The sequence below is a fragment of the Saccopteryx leptura genome, chromosome 1 (assembly GCF_036850995.1).
Source record: "Saccopteryx leptura isolate mSacLep1 chromosome 1, mSacLep1_pri_phased_curated, whole genome shotgun sequence".
Taxonomy (NCBI): Eukaryota; Metazoa; Chordata; class Mammalia; order Chiroptera; family Emballonuridae; genus Saccopteryx; species Saccopteryx leptura.
In genome coordinates this window covers 108188600-108207843 of record NC_089503.1, presented here as the reverse complement: position 1 = coordinate 108207843, position 19244 = coordinate 108188600, and the positions used below count along the sequence as shown (strand labels likewise).

The window sequence follows — 19244 nt, the reverse complement described above, 5'->3', positions numbered from 1 at the left end:
CACTCCTCCCCCTCTCCTTTTTCTCTCTGTCCCTCCTGCAGCCATGGCTCTGAGGATAGCTCCATGCCCTCATCTCAGGTGATAAAATAGCTTGGTTGCTGAATAACAGAGCAATGGCCCCAGATGGGTAAAGCATTGCCCCATAGTGGGGGGGGGGGGGCTTGCCCGTTGCACCCTGGTTGGGGTGCATGTGGGAGTCTGTCTCTCTGCCTCCCCGATTCTCACTTAGAAAAATAAAAAGCCAGTGGTTTTTAGTATACTTACAACGTTTCAACCATAACCACTCTCTAATTCCAGAACACATTTGTCACCCCCCCAAAAAACTCCATACCCATTAGTACTCTTTCTCCATTCTTCCTTTTCTCCAGACCTGCCACTGACTAAATCACTTTCTATTTCTGTAGATTTTCCCATTCTGTATATTTCACAGAAACGAAACCATGTATATAATGTACTTTTTGTGTCTGACTTACTTTACTTAGCATAAGATGTAAGGTTCACTTAAAATTTAAATAAGGGCCTGACCTGTGGTGGCGCAGTGGATAAAGCGTCGACCTGGAAATGCTGAGGTCGCCGGTTCGAAACCCTAGGCTTGCCTGGTCAAGGCACATATGGGAGTTGATGCTTTCAGCTCCTCCCCCCCCTTCTCTCTCTCTGTCTCTCCTCTCTCTCTCTGTCTCTCCCTCTCCTCTCTAAAATGAATTAAAAAAATAAATAAAATTTAAATAAGACCTCCAATAACAATTCAAAGCAAGTTAATAGACTAGAAATACAATGAAGTCCCTAAAATAATACTGAAACTGAAAATCCTTTGGTAGTTGCCTGCTTAAAAAGCTCATAGAATTAATCAGAGTTAAAAAAAAAGCCCCAAAAACCCCCAAACACAAAAAACCCCACAAAACTAAGTCAAGCTATTTACCCCCCCCCCAAGCCATTACAGTACTCAGGGTCTTTTAAATAGGAATTCTAAAATGTCTAAACATGTAAAGACAACAGTCCCAAAAAAATTAGGAGTAAGTTATAAGAGAGATGGGAAATTAAAGAGACAGTACATATTAATAGCAGTAAAAAAAAAAAGAGCTAAAGGCATGACAGATTAAAAAAAATTAAAATGTTCAAAATGATCAATGTAAATCACAAGTAAAAAAAAAAAGAAAAAGAAATCAAGACAGTTCAGTTCATCCAGTTTAAGAACACAGAAGATGTTCAAGACATTTTAAAAGGGTTTTCATGATAAAGATTTAGTATTTTAAGGAATTCGTTTCAGTTCTCCAAACAATTCTATGAATGTATAATACCTCTCCTTGCCAAACAAATCAAATGATATCTTAAGATGCCCAACAGACTGAAATCCTGAAGGGTAAGATCAATATCATATCTGGAACCCCTCTGCCTACCATAAATGGTCAGCATATATTACTTAAGGCGGTTCTGGCTGGTTGGCTTAGCAGTGGTTGGCAAACTGTGGCTTGTGAGCCACACGTGGCTCTTCCACAAAATACCACATGCGGGCACTACCTCGATAAGGAATATACCTACCTATATAGTTTAAGTTTAAAAAATTTGGCTCTCAAAAAAAAATTCAATCGTACTGTTGATATTTGGCTCTGTTGACTAATGAGTTTGCTGACCACTGGCTTAGTGGATAGAATGTCAGTCTGGCGTGCAGACAACCCAGGTTCCATTCAGGGTCAGGGCACATGAGAGGTGACGACCATCTGCTTCTTTTCCCTGCCTTGTCCCCTTCTCTCTCTCTTCCCCTCTTGTAGCCAGTGGCTCCATTGGTCTGAGCATCAGCCTCAGGTGCTAAATAGCTCAGTTGGGAGCATGGCCCCAGATGGGCAGAGAAAGTATCAGCCCCAGAGGGGGTTGCCAGGTGAATGTAGGTCTAGGTGCATGTGGGAGTCTATCTCCTTTACTCTCACTTAACACAAACAAACACCTTAATAAATATTTGTGAAACAATACTTTTGGAAAAAATGTGAAAATAATCCTGCTGATAAGAGACCAAGTTTAATAAACAAATTACTGATGATGTGCTTAAAATACAATACTGAAGTAATAAAATATGGAACTTTCCATAAATACCTCAAACTTCTGCTATGTACCTTTAAAAAATGTTAAAAGTATTAAACAATCACCTATAACCTCTATGTCAAAATAAAAAAGGTGTTTTTTTTGTTTGTTTTGGGTATTTTTCCAAAGCCAGAAACAGGGAGGCAGTCAGACAGATTTCCGCATGTGCCCGACCAGGATCCACCCGGCACGCTCACCAGGGGGCGATGCTCTGCCCATCTGGGGTGTTGCTCTGCTGCGACCAGAGCCATTCTAGCCTCTGAGGCAGAGGCCACAGAGCCATCCTCAGCGCCCGGGCAAACTTTGTCCCAATGGAGCCCCAGCTGCGGGAGGGAAAGAGAGAGACAGAGCGGAAGGAGAGGGGGAGGGGTGGAGAAGCAGATGGGTGCTTCTCCTCTGTGCCCTGGCCGGGAATCGAACCCAGGACTCCTGCATGCCAGGCCAACGCTCTACCACTGAGCCAAATGGCCAGGGCGGTGTTTCTTTTTTTTAGTGAGACAGAGAGACAGACAGGAAGGTAAAGGGACGAGAAGCATCAACTCATAGTTGCAGCACCTTAAGTTGTACACTGATTGCCTTCCCGTATGTGCCTTGACCAGGCCTGCGATCTCGGGGTTTCGAACCTGGGTCCCCCAGTGTCCCAGGACGACTCTCTATCTACTGTGCCACTACCTGGTCAGGCAAGAATGTGCTTCAAGTAATTCAAAGCTTTTTCAAAAATCTCTTTATTGACTATCCTTAAGAAGTGAGAATTTGTGATTTATACTTGCCTATACAGGTACCTAGAAACTAATTAAGAACCAAGAGAAATGAAATTACTTATAGAAAACAGGAAGCGAATATATTAGTACACACAATGAAACTAAGTCAACTATCTGAACTTCTCAGACCACTTGCTGCAAAGTATGCATTATAATATATTAATTTTCTGCCTGATCAGGTGGTGGCATAGTGGATAGCATGTTGACCTGAGACCCTGAAGATCCAGGTTCCAAACCCCGAGGTTGTCGGCTTCAACACTAGCTCACCAGCTTGAGTGCAGGGTTGCTGGTTTGAGCGTGGGATAATAGACACGACCCATGGTCGCTGGCTTGGCTTGAGCCCCCTGCCCCATATCAAGGCATGCATGAGAAGCAATCAATGAGCAACTAAAGTGCCACAACTATGAGTTGATGCTTTTCATCCCTTTCCCTTCCTGTCTGTGTCTCTATCCCCCCCTTTCACTAAAAAAACCCAAAATATATATATATATTAACAGAGACAGAGAGAGAGTCAGAGAGAGGGATAGATAGGGACAGACAGACAGGAACGGAGAGAGATGAGAAGCATCAGTTTTTCATTGTGGCACCTTAGTTGTTCATTGATTGCTTTCTCATATGTGCCTTAACCGGGGGGCTACAGCAGAGCAAGTGACCCCTTGCACAAGCCAGTAACCTTGGGCTCAAGCTGGTGAGCCTTGCTCAAACCAGATGAGCCCGCCGTGCTCAAGCTAGCAACCTCCGGGTCTCGAACCTGGGTCCTCCGCATCCCAGTCCGACACTCTATCCACTGTGCAACTGCCTGGTCAGGCACTAAAAATATTTTTAAATATTAATTTTCTACAGAACGTGGTTATTCTCCAAGATATCTATAGTTAAAAAAGCAACAAACGTAGAGTACACGTGGTTTATAAAATCTGAAATATATGCATTCAAAAATAAAAGGGCCTGACCAGGTGGTAGCGCAGTGGAAAGAGCGTTGGACTGGGATGCAGAGGACCCAGGTTCAAGACCCTGAGGTCGCCAGCTTGAGCACGGGCTCATCTGGTTTGAGCAAAAGCCCACCAGCTTGAAACCAAGGTCTCTGGCACCAACAAGGGGTTACTCGGTCTGCTGAAGGCTCACGGTCAAGGCACATATGAGAAAGCAATCAATGAACAACTAAGGTGTTGCAACGCGCAATGAAAAACTAATGATTGATGCTTCTCATCTCTATCCGTTCCTGTCTGTCTATCCCTCTCTCTGACTCTCTGTCTATGTAAAAAAAAAAAAAAAAAAAAAGTAAAAAGGATAACAACAATGAAGAATCAAATTAGATTTAAAATCAATGACTGACATATTTGTTGTAAAAAAGTCATGAAGCATATTTTTCCTTTCTATCTCTAGTAGTATTAATGACAGTAATGCCTATCAAATGGTTATGATAAGTACTTTAAATGCATGATTTAATTTTTAGAACTAGATGCTATTATACCACAATGTTAAAGAGAAAAAAAGAAAACAGAGGCTTAAAATAGCTTGTATAAAGTCACACAATTACAAGGTAAAAAGATTAGAATTTCAACCCAGGTCTGTCTGACTCAAATCCTGTTTGTTTTGTTTTTAACTATAACACTATTTCAAAAAATATCCTTTTCTAGCTCTGGTAGAGGTCAAGAGCCATAAAAACAACCACCCCCCGCCCCAACAAAAACCTGTAAGATTGTAGTGACACAGTTATTTTCATCTGGTAGGAGTATAAACTGTAAAACCTTTTTTAGTATACAACTAACTGGCAAGCTCAAAGGCACATACCAGCTATGTCAGTACCAAAGATTTACAACAGGGCTGTTATACTTAAACGAAAACAAAAAAATTGCTATCTGCAGAACAGCATCTTACTTTGTACTCAACAATTGTTAAAAAAAAGTTTACTCACAGCTATTGGTGATTTGGGAGTGTGTGGGTACTTAAGCAGATGGTTTTAGTTAAGTGGTGGCTAAGTGCTGAGTTATTATTTTTAAGCTAAAGTGAATGAGATGATACAGCCCAAGTATAATTTGCTTGTTCTTTTGCAAGCTAAAAGAATACTGGTTGTTTGTCCTGAGATGTCAGTATGTTCTCATTTAAAAACTCTTCAAGCAAGAGAGGAGGAACTCTCTTACTATATATGCCACCATCACTAAAATCTAAATTATTTGCATCTATATAAAATACTCTTGAAAAACAAAATATATGGAAAGAAACGTTAAAATCACGTATTTCAACTGCTATTTGATCAGAAAGTATAACTATGATATTTCTCTCAGCCCCTTCTTTGGGAACTGTTCTTTCACACTTGATAGCTCATTCTTTTAAAAAAATAAAAGAAAAACACATGTGACATAAAATTAATTACTTAAGAAATTTCTTTATAAATAAAGTCCATGCCTTTTTAAAAAAACTGATTTTAGAGAGAAAAGAAGAGAAGAAGAGAAGAAAGAAAAGGGGAGGGAGAGAGAAGCATGGGTTTGTTGTCCTACTTATTTATGCATTCACTGGTTGATTCTCATAAGTGCTCTGACTGGGGAACAAACCTACAACATTGGCATATTAGGATGATGTTATCCAGCCAGGGCCAAATTAACTATGTTAAAGTGAATACTTAAGTGGCATTTAGTACATTCACTATGTTTTACAACCACCACCTCTATCAAGTTAAAAACATTTCAAAGCTCCTGACCTATTGAGCAGTGTCTCCCCAGTCCCTCTTTCCTCAAGCCTATGCCAGCTACCAATCTGTATTCCATCTCTATGGATTTGTCTATTCCAGGTATTTTGCACAAATGCAATCATATGTGTGATCTTTCTGTCTACCTTCATTCACATTTTGGACTTCATCCATGCTGTGATTTCTTTGGTAAAATATATTTCACCCTAATATATGCTTTTAGAACTACACAATAAAAATTAAAATATTAACTACCCGCCTTTTGCAAATTACAGCAGATGTACTGTTTTATATCTATATATATATAAATAAAAAATATATAATATATATTTATTTATTTATTCTTTTAAAGGGACAGAGAGAGAGTCAGAGAGAGGGACAGACAGGGACAAAGAGATGAGAAGCATTAATCATTAGTTTTTCGTTGTGACACCTTAGGTGTTCATTGATTGCTTTCTCATATGTGCCTTGACCGCGGGCCTTGAGCAGACCGAGTAACCCCTTGCTTGAGCCAGCGACCTTGGCTCCAAGCTGGTGAGCTTTTGCTCAAACCAGATGAGCCTGTGCTCAAGCTGGCGACTTTGGGGTCTTGAACCTGGGTCCTTCTGCATCCCAGTCCGATGCTCTATCCACTGCGCCACCGCCTGGTCAGGCAGGTGTACTGTTCTAAAGGGAGGTTGAAATACCACCTCGCAATTCTGATGTCAGATCAACCTTACAATAGAAGTCTACTATGTATATATTTTCTTAACTTCATTACCACAAAATTCAGGACAAAAGAACTAATGTGAAGGCAGACTACTGTTCTTTAAAATTTTATTTATTTACTTAGGGAGAGAGGGGGGTGACGGACAGGAGCATCAATCTGTTCCTGTATGTACCCTGACTGGGGATGAAACCAGCGATCTCTGTGCTTCCAGACTATGCTCTAACCAATGGAAGTATCCGGCCAGGGCAGAGTACCATTTTTAGTACTTATCACAGTGGGAAAACAAGAACCTAAAAGCAGGCACTGTTACTTTTTTTATTTTTTATATCTTATTTTATTTTATTTTTTTTACAGAGACAGACAGAGAGTCAAAGAGAGGGATAGACAGGGACAGACAGACAGGAATGGAGAGATGAGAAGCATCAATCATTAGTTTTTTGTTGCAACACCTTAGTTGTTCATTGATTGCTTTCTCATATGTTCCTTGACTGTGAGCCTTCAGCAGACCGAGTAACCCCTTGCTTGAGCCAGTGACCTTGGGTCCAAGCTGGTGAGCTTTTTGCTCAAACCAGATGAGCCCATGCTCAAGCTGGTGACCTCGAGGTCTTGAACCTGGGTCCTCGGCATCCCAGTCTGACACTCTATCCACTGTGCCACCGCCTGGTCAGGCCACTGTTACTTTTTAAGTAACCTGAATGGTAAAATAAAATTGTAAAAACGAAGTTCCTAAGGCCAGTGAAAGAATATTTCCAAGAAATTGAGAGGCTTGGCCAACTTTCCACGTAGCTCCTACATTGGCTTTCTAGAGAAGATGTGGATAGTGGTGATGGCAATTGAGTAAAGAAATCCAAAAAAATTTCACCAAGTCCATTCCACCTCGAAAAGGTATAACAAGTCATGTTGCAGGTAGTCCCAAGAGAAGAATTTTCCTAAATGTAAATCCCTCTGACCACTTTCTGTTTTATTAGAGGAAAGTAAAGTAATAGAATTCACCATCCTAAAGAAATCTTGTGGAAGTGAGACAAGAAAGAGTAGAAAAATTATCCACATGTGATTATCTCTTATAATAGACATCTGACTAACAAGTAGATAAAAGAAAAAATAAGGTAACGGCCCTGGCTGCTTGGCTCAGTGACAGAGCACAGTCCTGGGTTTGACTGCTGGTCAGGGAACACAGCAGAAGCGACCATCTGCTCCCCCCCCCACAGTTACATCTCCATTAGTTTGAGTGAGTTGGCCTGGGGCTGAGAAGGACTCTGGGGATAGCTTGGTTGCCAGACAATGGCAACAGATGGGTAGAGCAAGGACCCCACCTTAGGGGCGGGCTTGCTGGGTGATTCCCAGTTGGGGCACATGGAATTCTGTCTCTCTGCCTTCCCTCCTCTCACTTAAAAAAAAAAAAAAGTACTATCTTCCAAAGGAGTAAGTTAGGAAAACGTGATACATGGAAGATGGCTGTGAACTCTCAATACAAGTTTCCCAATGTGAGTTCATATCCCTCCAACCCCCTTTGGTTCAGGGAAATAGAAGTTGTTTTTAAGATGGTGAAGAGGCTCAGAAAACAAATACAGCAGATTCTGCATAGGCAAAGGTTCCAGAAGCCCATCCTGGGTTTGAAACCTGAAGCCTAAAGGAGTGCCAATGGAAGCCACTTCATATAGAATGAGAGCACATTTGATAAAGACATAGTTTAAAGCACAACTCATGTCTGTAACAAGGCTGGATGCAACCAAACACTCCTCTTTTCCACATGCAACCCTCAAAGCAGAGCTTGCAAATGAAGCAAATGAGAAGTATTTAAAAAGGTGTGCTTAGATTCAAAGCAATTCTTGTTTGGATATCTCAGGACAAAAAGCTAATTTTGTAATGGACCTGATGATGCTAGGCACTAAGATGATGAAAAAAAAAAAACAAAACAAACCAGGCATGGCATCTTTTTTTGAATAAAACATAGCATGAAAAATCTATTCTACATGGACCCTGGGTGATAATGTGTTAATATAGCCTCATTACTTGCAACAAATGTACTGCTCTGTTGCAAAATATTGATGGGGGGAGCTGTATGTGGCAGAGTATGAGGGAACTCTTATATTTTGCTGTGACCCAAACACTGATATAAAAAATGTCAATTAAAAAAATTCACTCTGAAGAATTTTAATGTAAGAGAATAAAGATATAATGTGCTAATGTTCTGAATAAAAGAAGTTGTTGAATACAAAAGGCTAATAAAATTAAGAGCTACAAATTGAGATGAAAAGATTATAGAGCTAATAAAACTGAATTGCAAAATCACATTATTACAGAACTAATAAATGATTATAAATAGCACAGACATTTGGACATAGCTTAAAATCAAGTTACTACCAAAGAGACTACCACAGGAAACACAAGAGGAAAGAAAACAAAGATTAAAACAATCACTGAGAAGAAAATAGATATGTAGGACAAAGGCAATCCAATATAAGGCTAACTGGTGTCCCTAAAATAGAGAATCATACTGATCAGACATAATAAAATGTAATTAATCAAGAAATAAAAAGGAGAAACCCTAGTTAAAAAAAACACTAGTGGTTAGCATCGAACCATTTAAACATAGATATTAAACAATCATAGAAATAAGACTACAGAATGTAAATATAGCTATTTCTGCACTTAAAAAACAAACAAACATTGGCCCTGGCCGGTTGGCTCGGTGGTAGAGCATCGGCCTGGCATGCGGGAGTCCTGGGTTCGATTCCCGGCTAGGGCACACAGGAGAAGCACCCATCTGCTTCTCCACTCCTCCCCCTCTCCTTCCTCTCTGCCTCTCTCTTCCCCTCTTGCAGCTGGGGCTCCATTGGGGCAAAGTTTGCCCGGGCGCTGAGGATGGCTCTGTGGCCTCTGCCTCAGGCGCAGGAATGGCTGTGATTGTGGCAGAGCAACGCCCCGAGATGGGCAGAGTATCGCCCCTTGGTGGGCATGCTGGGTGGATCCTGGTCGGGCGCATACAGGAGTCTGACTGCCTCCCCGTTTCTAACTTCAGGGAAAAAAAAAAAAATTAAAAAAAAAAAAATTTTGCCGGACCAGGTGGTGGCATAGTGGATAGAGCAACGGACTGGGATGCGGAGGATCCAGGTTCAAAACCCCGAGGTCGTTGGCTTGAGCAAAGGGTCACTCAGTCTGCTGTAGGCCCCCCTCCCACCCGTCAAGGCACATATGAAAAAGCAATCAATGAGCAACTAAGGTGCCACAATGAAGAATTGATGCTTCTCATCTCTCTCCCTTCCTGTCTGTCCCTATCCCTCTCTATCCCCCCCCCTCTCTCTCACACACACACATGTAAGAAAAGAATACGGAAGGTACAGTACAAACAAAATTACTGAGGAAGTCGAATTAAGAGGTATATGGTATATATTTATACACTATACAGTACCTTGTTGAGAGAACATGTTCTAAGTGCCCAATTTATAAAACCCACATATTATTGGACCACAAAGAAAAGTTTAAATTTTAAAAATTGCATATGGCAGAATACATCTGCTAGATTACAATGCTATATAAAAACTAGAAGTCTTTAAGGCCGCCATCCTTCAACATGTAGAATTAAAAAATTCCCTCAAAACTACTCTTGGCTTAGAGACAATATCAAAACACATTTCAGCCTGACCAGGCGGTGGCGCAGTGCATGAAGCGTCAGACTGGGATGCTGAGGACCCAGGTTCGAGACCCCAAGGTCGCCGGCTTGAGCGCGGGCTTATCTGGCTTGAGCTAAAAAAACAAATGCTCACCAGCTTGGACCCAGGGTTGCTGGCTCGAGCAAGGGGTTACTCGGTCTGCTGAAGGCCCGTGGTCAAGGCACATATGGGAGAGCAATCAATGAACAACTGGGGTGTCATGATGTGCAACAAAAAACTGATGATTGATGCTTCTCAACTCTCAGTTCCTGTCTGTCTGTCCCTGTCTATCCCTGTCTCTGACTCTCTCTCTGTAAAAAACAAAAGAAAAAACCACATTTCATAAAACATAGAAAATAATGTGTGTATATATATGACCAAAAATGTGTGTTCAACTTTATAAAATCTCCATAATTAATAGTGTAGGAAATGAATGAAATAAGGATCCCACTCAAGAAGTTTGTAAAAGAGCAATAACAATAAACCCAAGGAAAAAACAAACCAGAAATTGATGAATTATTAAAGAAGAAAATGATAGGTCTGGCCAAAGTAAATGAAAATCAGAAATTAATGAATTATTAGAGGAAATGGTAGATCTGGCAGATAAACTCTAGAGATGCTTCTCTGGGGAGAGGAAGAAAAAAGGTAACACACTGCCTAAAAAAAAATACAATAGCAAGGATAATTTTTAAATGTCAAAAAACTGACAGTTTGTTGTTTGCAACTACTCAAATACTGGTGTACTTTGTTATATGTACATGATTTCAAAGTCCAGCCAGGAGCTCTACTTGCCCTTCCTGACTCCACCATCACTACCCTGCCATGGTGCACGCCCCCACACTTCCTTTCATCTGTGCACCCTCTTTCCCACTCACTTCTTACAGCTCCCCACCTTCAAAGAAGAGAGTGCCCTATGAAGTTGATGGCTGTCTGATAAAGAGGATAAAAAGGGTATAGGGCAGAGCAGGGCCAGATTTCTTAAGTGCCCCAGAAGGAGTGGCCTGAGACCATTCTTTGAAGTACTGAAGCTTGGACTTACTACAACAGAAAAATTCTCAAGGGCACTTGAAATGAGGGGACTGAAGATGAAGAAAGCGGAAAGTAGAATGATGATGTATGATGCCCATGTTTATAAGATTTTAAACATTTGAAGTTATAATGCTTATACTTTTTTATATTTAAGCTCTATTAAATTTTTTGGTCACAAATAAATACTGAAATATCTATTTGTCATTTTGCTCCCATATGGCAGTTGTGATTACTGGCTAATCAGTCAAACAAGAAAAAAATTAAATGCAGAAAAAGTAATAAATATGCTGCAAAATATTTTCAAAACCCGAAGTCAGCAAAACTCTTATTTTATAAAAGTCCAAGTTAACTGGCTGAAATGGTTGACTTTTCTAGAAAAATGTAAGTTACCAAAATTAAACCCAGGAGGGAGAAAATTGGATTATTTTTTTATCGATTGATTTTTAGAGAGGGAGAGAGGGAGGGAGGGACAGGTAGAAGGGTGGAGGGGGAAGAGAGAGGAAGGAAGAGAGGGAGGGAAGGATGGAGGGAGGGAGGGAGGGAGGGAGGGAAGGAGGGAGGAGGGAGGGAAGGAAGGAGGGAGGGAGGGAGGGAGGGAAGGAAGGAAGGAAGGAAGGAAGGAAGGAAGGAAAGAAGGGGAGAGGAGAGGAGGAGGAAAGGAGGGAGGGAGGGAAGGAGGAAGGGAGAAGAAGGGAGGAAAGAAGAAAAGGGAGTAGGAGGGAGGGAGGGGGATAGTGAGAAGGAGAAAGAGACATTCATTTGTTGTTTCAGTTAGTTATGCATTCATTTCATTGGTTTCTTCCTGTTATGTATCCTAACCAAGGATAGAACCTGCAACCTTGGTGTTTTGGAACAATGCTCTAAGTGAGCTAACTGGCCAGTACTTAAAACCTGGGTTTATCACAATTAAAGAAATTTTAAAAACCACTTCTTTCTTTTCTCCCTTCCCTTCCTTTCCCACTTCTCCCTTCCCCTCCCCGCCCCCTCCTCCCCTCCCTTTCCCTCTCTTCTTTACTTTAGGCAGGTGAGATGAGGGGGGATAAGAGAGGCAGACTCCTGCATGTGCCCTAATTAGCAACCCCTTCATGGGCCAATGCTCAGGTACCAAGCTATTTTTAGCACCCAAGGCTGATGTGCTCCAACTAAGCAATTCTCAGTGCCAGGAGGCCATGCTCAAACCAATTGATCCACTGGCTGTGGGAGGAAAAGAGGGAGAGAAGGGGGAAAGGGTGGGGAAGAGAAGCCGAAGATCACTTCTCCTGTGTTCCCTGACTAGGAATTGAACTCAGGATATTTATACACCAGGCAGAAGTTGTATCCACTGAGCCACTGGCCAAGGCCAAACCATTATCCTTTAAAAGGATAGTGGGAACTGGCCCTGGCCGGTTGGCTCAGTGGTAGAGCGTCGGCCTGGCGTGCGGGGGACCCGGGTTCGATTCCCGGCCAGGGCACATAGGAGAAGCACCCATTTACTTCTCCACCCCCCCTCCTTCCTCTCTGTCTCTCTCTTCCCCTCCCGCAGCCAAGGCTCCATTGGAGCAAAGATGGCCCAGGCGCTGGGGATGGCTCCTTGGCCTCTGCCCCAGGCGCTAGAGTGGCTCTGGTCGTGGCAGAGCAACGCCCTGGAGGGGCAGAGCATCGCCTCTGGTGGGCGTGCTGGGTGGATCCTGGTCAGGCGCATGCAGGAGTCTGTCTGACTGTCTCTCCCTGTTTCCAGCTTCAGAGAAAAAATACAAAAAAAAAAAAAAAAAAGGATAGTGGGAACTGATGGTGTAGCATGAAATTTATAAACTAGTTTGGAGAAAGAGCGAAGCTTCCAAATTGTTTTTATAGTTAATTACTTTTTCACAATCTAAGAGGATAAACATAAAACTACAAACAATTATTCTGCTGCTGTCATATTCCTAAATAGACTATCGGCAAACAGAACTAAGATTCCATTAAGACTGTCATATAGTATATGAGATTCAACTCTGGAACGCAAATGTAGCTAAATATGAGAACACCCACTGTATATTATCAGATTAAAGGAGAAAAAACTACGTTTCTGTCAATAAACCTTGAAAATTTATCTGATGAAGTTCAATTTCCATTCCTGACTCAAAATTACTTAGCAAGACCCTGGCTGGTTGGCTCAGCAGTACAGCATCGACCAGGCGTGTGGAAGTCCCGGGTTTGATTCCTGGCCAGAGCACATAGGAGAAGTGCCCATCTGCTTCTCCACCCTTCCCCCTCTCCTTTCTCTCTCTCTCTCTCTTACCCTCCTGCAGCCAAAGGCTTCACTGGAGCAAGTTGACCCGGGTGCTGAGGATGGCTCCATGGCCTCTGCCTCAGACACTAGAATAGCTCCCGTTGCAATGGAGCAATGGCCCAGGTGGGCAGAGCATCACCCCCTGGTGGGCATGCCGGGTGGATCCCAGTTTGGTGCATGCGGGAGTCTGTTTCTCTGCCCCCTTGCTTTTCACTTCAGAAAAAAAAAATTACTTAGCAAACTAGGAAAAGACTGATACTTGCAATATGATAAAGTAATTATCTCATATAAAAGACTATGTATTGAAGCATTTTCAATACAATTAGAAACAGAACATGCATAGAAAAGTACTTCTTTTCTTATTTAGAGAGGCAGGAAAGGAAAGAGAAAGAGAAAATCACCAATTTGTTCCATTTAATTATGCTTTCATTGGTTGTTTCTTTATGTGCTCTGAGCAGGGATGGAACTCGCAACCCTGGCATATTTGGGACTACACTCTAACCACCTGAGCTACCAGGCCAGGGCCTGAAAATATTATTTCTTTTTTTTTTATATTTGTTGTAGAAGTATCAATCAAATTAAAAAAGAAGGGAAAATATTGGGAAGAAAGCAAAATATCATTTTTAGATATGATTCTAAGACTAGAAAATCCAAGAGAATCACAGGAAAAAAAATATTACAAATAAAGGAATGCTGTTAGCTGGTGGATTACAAAATTAATATTCAAAGCTAAAAACTTTATTTTTTCAATTAATCATTTTTAGAGACATAGAAAAAGAAATATCTCATCGGTGGGTTCTTGCATGTTCCCTGAGGATCGAACCCACAACCTTAAATGTATCAGGACAATGCTAAACAATTAAGCAACCTGGCTAGGACCCAAAGCTAAAAGCTTTTACACACATAAACAATAACCAGAGGCTCTGGCTGGTTGACTCAGTGGTAGAGCGTCAGCCTGGTGTGTGGATGTCCTGGGTTCAATTCACGATCAGGGCACACACGAGAAGCTCTCATCTCCTTCTCCCCCCCCCCCGCCCCGCCTCTTCTTTTCGCTTCTCTTTCTCTCTCCCCCTCCTGCAGCCATGGCATGAATGGAGTGAGTTGGTCCAGGGTGCTGAGGATGGCTTTGTGGCCTCAGCCTCAGGCCCTAAGAAGAGCTTGGTTGCTGAGCAATGGAGCAACACCCCAGATGGGCAGAGCATTGCACCCTAGTGGGCTTGCTGGGTGGATCTTGGTTGGGGTGCATGCAGGAGTCTGTCTCTCTGTCTCCCCTCCTCTCACTAAACTAAAAAAAAGAAATAAAAAAATTAAAAAGAAAAATAATAATAACCAGAAATACAATGTGAGAAAAAAATTGAGATAAATTATTAGGTAGAAAAAAAAACACTAAAAACAAACAACATGCACAGATCCTATTCAAATCTAAATAGGTACATTAAATTAATTTCAGTAAGTAGAACATCTGACATCTTTGGCTAAGAAGTTAGTATCTGATAAAAGTGAGGATGTTCCTTAAATTAATCTATTAATTCAATGCAGTCCTATTTAGAAAACATCAAAAGAACTTTAGAGAAAATGAACAAAACGGCACCAAGCTCATTTGGAAAACAAATATAGGAGCCAAAAAAATTCTTCTGTGCAAAATGGTACTTATAATGGAGAGGAAGGAATGTGATGAAGATGCACTTTAAAACACACTATGATGTGAGAAGCAATCAATGAATTGATACTTCTCATCCCCCCTCACACCTCTCTAAAATCAGTAAATAAAATCTTTAAAACACATTATAATGCTTCAATAATTGAGAGTTTTAGTAGGAGAGAAGAAAATGAACTGAGGAATAAAAGACAACCCTAGAAATAGGCCCATGAAAGAGGAATTTTGGTTTATGACAGGGTTTCTCAACCTCAGTGCTACTGATGTCGTTTTTTAAAAAATGTTTTATTTACTTATTGGTTTTAGAGAGAGAGAGAAAAGAAATGAGAGAGAGAGAGAGAGAGAGAGAGATACACATATATTTGTTGTTCACTTATCTATGCATTCATAGGTTGTTTCTTGTATGTGTCCTGACTGGGGACTGAACTTGCAACCTTAGTGTATTGGGAGAATGCTCTAAACAACTGAGCTACCCAGCCAGGGCCTAGTGACCAGGGTTTTTGTTTTTGTTGTGTTTTTTTTTTTTTTTTTCCTGAAGTGAAAAGCGGGAAGGCAGAGAGACAGACTCCTGCATGTGCCCAACCAGGATCCACCCAGCAAGCCTATCAGGGGACGATGTTCTGCCCATTTGGGGTGTTGCTCCTTTGCAATTGGAGCCATTCTAGCATCTGAGGCAATGGAGCCATCCTCAGCACCTGGGCCAACTTTGCTCCAATGGAGCCTTGGCTATGGAGGGAAAGAGGATAGAGAGAAGAGGGGAAAGGATGGAGAAGCAGATGTGCGCTTCTCCTGTGTGCTTTGGCTGGGAATCGAACCGAAACTTCCACACACCGGGCTAATGCTCTATCACTGAGCCAACAAGTCAGGGCCCTAATGACTAGTTCTGACAAAACAAAAATGTCTCTAGACATTGCCAAATGTTCCCCAGGGGGCAAAACTGCCCCTGGCTGAGAACCACTGGTTTATAATGATGACATTTCAAACTGGGAGTTGAAAAAATAGATAATCATTATTAAATAAATTGTTAAGTGGTACTGGAATAATTGGCAATTGGTGTGGTAAAACAGTTTTTGGTTTTTTTAAAAATTAATTTTAACGGGGTGACGTTGATAAATCAGGGTACATATGTTCAGAGAAAACATCTCTAGGTTATTTTGACATTTGATTATGCTGCATTCCCATCACCCAAAGTCCAATTATCTTCTGTCACCTTCTAACTGGTTTTCTTTGTGCCCCTCCCCTCTCCTACCCCCACCCCGTAACCCCTGCACTCTTGTCCATGTCTCTGAGTCTCATTTTTATGTCCCACCTATGTATGGAATCACATAGTTCTTAGTTTTTTCTGATTTACTTATTTCGCTCAAAAACATGGAATGCTTCACGAATTTGCGTGTCATCCTTGCGCAGGGGCCATGCTAATCTTCTCTGTATCGTTCCAATTTTAGTATATGTGCTGCTGAAGTGAGCACCCATTTATAGTTTTTTTTTTTTTTTTTACAGAGACAGAGAGAGAGTCAGAGAGAGAGGGATAGATAGGGACAGACAGACAGACAGGAACAGAGAGATGAGAAGCATCAATCATTAGTTTTTCGTTGCGCTTTGCAACACCTTAGTTGTTCATTGATTGCTTTCTCATATGTGCCTTGACAGCAGACCTTCAGCAGACTGAGTAACCCCTTGCTCGAGCCAGCGACCTTGGGTCCAAGCTGGCGACCTCGGGGTCTCGAACCTGGGTCCTTCCGCATCCCAGTCCGACGCTCTATCAACTGCACCATCACCTGGTCAGGCCATTTATAGTTTTTAAGTCAATTTTTAATTTTACAATCAACAGATACATATTTTATCCTGATAAAAACCAAACATTACAGCTCTCTATTCTAATCATCCCTTGCTCCTACTTTTCTCAGAAACAACTGCTAGTAATTTGGAATATATCCTTTAGGAGCTTTGGCTAGGTATTATAATATATACACATGCACTTGCAGAAAATATAATTTGATAGAAAAAGGAAAAGCTCTAGAAGAAAGATTGTGTGAACTGATTTATTAACCTAAAACACACGAGGATTTTGTAAGCAGAATCCAAAACCCAGAAGTTAAAAAAGATTAATGTTAGAATTTGTAAAAAATTTTAAACTTTTATGTAGCAAAAATTCCATAAAGTTGAAAAGCAAATAAAAAACCAAAAGAAGTAATTTTCAATACAGATGCCAATTTTCTACAGAAAAAATATAATTAAGAAATGACAGTTAAAGAGAAATATAATTAGAAATACCAGGAATCACTCAAAAAAATGTATATGATAATATTCTACTGTTAGGGCATGAAGGAAATGATCACTTCAACAGTTTTAGGAAGTTTTAAATGATACAACTTTCTGGTTAACAATAAGCATGTGTTCTCTGACCTTGAAATTCTAGTCTTAGTAATTTACCATGTGTATAATATTCACAAAAGTTTGACAATAATATAAAAACCTAATAGCAAACTACAAACAACCCAATGGTCCATCAAATAGATACCAGTTAAATAAAATAGGGCATTCCTATACAAAGGGAATACCACCTAGTCAATGCAGAGAATGAGGGAGACCTGACTGTGCCCTTCTCCAAGAGCAATCAAGATACATGTTGTAAAGAAGAATGCAAATAATGTAAATAGCATGATTACTCCCAGGGGAAGTAATCCCAGGAGGGAGAGGAAGTGAAGGAATGAGGGAGTGAGAGAGTGAGGAAGGGGAAAGAGAGTGAGAGAGAGAGACAGACTGACCTTAACCCTGGTTACTCCACCCTTACTAACAAACCCAACTCTGAATCAAAGAGTTCAATTATATTTTTGAATGAATACTTCTCTGAATTTTCTATTCAGAATCCAAAAAGGTTCAAATATCAAAGGGATACTTGTATGTACATAAATATAGGGATATATGGGATGCATACACATGTCTCTTTTCCCTGGAAGAAATCACAACAAACTGCTAAATAATTTGCCTTTAAAAAATAAGGCTTTCACTTCCTTTCTGCATTCTTTGAATATCCTGCCAATATTCCTATTTCTGAATAATGTATATTTCTTTTTCTTTCTTTTTTTTTTGTATTTTTCTGAAGCTAGAAACAGGGAGAGACAGTCAGACAGACTCCCGCATGCGCCCGACCGGGATCCACCGGCATGCCCACCAGGGGGCGACGCTCTGCCCATCCGGGGCGTCGCTCTGTTGCGACCAGAGCCACTCTAGCGCCTGGGGCAGAGGCCAAGGAGCCATCCCCAGTGCCTGGGCCATCTTTGCTCCAATGGAGCCTCGCTGCGGGAGGGGAAGAGAGAGAGAGAGAGAGGAAGGAGAGGGGGAGGGGTGGAGAAGCAGATGGGCGCTTCTCCTGTGTGCCCTGGCTGGGAATCGAACCCGGGACTTCTGTATGCCAGGCCGACGCTCTACCACTGAGCCAACCGGCCAGGGCCTCAAGTGCAGTTTTTTAAGTACTAAATTCTCAAAAAGTTAAAAACCCTAAGACTCCTAGGATTTCTCACTAGAAGAGGAAAATAAAGTATATTTTAGGAAATGAAAATAAAGTTAAGCAGAATATGAGACTATGAAAACTGCAGAAATATTTCCTAATTGTTCATTTTTGACAGCACACAGTGACATACTACTTACCCAGCTTGGAAAATCAGACCAAGTTGGAACTCGCTGACAAAGGTCCCGGAGAATACGTATGATAATCACACAGGACTGCAGACCATTAGCTCTAGCCTTGAGAGCAACACAAAAACCAACTGAATTAATCTTAGAAATATTGAAAATATCCCTTGATGAAAAAAAGTTAAAATACCACTGTTCAATGGAAGCTCAGATAAAAACAGAACAAAAATAATTACACTTAAAATTGGATTCAATGAGCTGCCATTCACAGCAATATTTTATGTCAGGGTTAGTATTTAAAAGCTGGTATTTTAGGACAAAGTAAACAGATTATACAAGAAGAATATTTCTTGATACCCTGTGAACCTTGACCTGTAATCATTTAAATTCATAAACTTAAAAAAATCTGCCTACATTAGAAATAAAAGAAAAAGTCAAGAGCTAAAAAGTTTGTCTAGGGACTGAAAGGTTAAGGAAATCTGTTTGGTTTCCCTTCTGTGCCTTTGCATGACTGCAAAGTCACTAAACCAAACAGCTGCTCCCTCACCTTTCACTCCCTACACTTATTAACTTAGAGAAAGAGGGGGAAAAAAATCTTAGAACTATACACAAAGCTTTAAACACATGTTCCATTATTTAAAGCAAAGTTAATCTGCAGCCTTATGGAATATAATATATATACACAAACATGTGATGTTCCTAAACAAGTCAACGTTAAATATAGCTACAAAAAATAAAAATAAAAAAAACCCAAACTACAAAACACCCCCAAAACCTAAGTTCATT

The 19244-nt window shown here is 41.0% G+C and overlaps 1 protein-coding gene and 1 non-coding gene across 4 annotated transcripts in view; both read right to left on the bottom strand.

The window, feature by feature from the left end:
• ZFR (zinc finger RNA binding protein) overlaps nucleotides 1–19244 on the bottom strand; it is an 87074-nt gene that overhangs the window by 7778 nt on the left and 60052 nt on the right. For all 3 annotated transcript variants that reach the window (XM_066373778.1, XM_066373787.1, XM_066373796.1), the window contains one exon: nucleotides 18474–18569. In XM_066373778.1, the coding sequence (XP_066229875.1) occupies nucleotides 18474–18569 (96 nt within the window). Of the gene's footprint in view, nucleotides 1–18473; nucleotides 18570–19244 lie in introns of those variants that run through there.
• Nucleotides 16185–16291, bottom strand: LOC136390174 (U6 spliceosomal RNA). Its single transcript, XR_010748609.1, has one exon. It is a non-coding gene; the product is annotated as a U6 spliceosomal RNA (small nuclear RNA).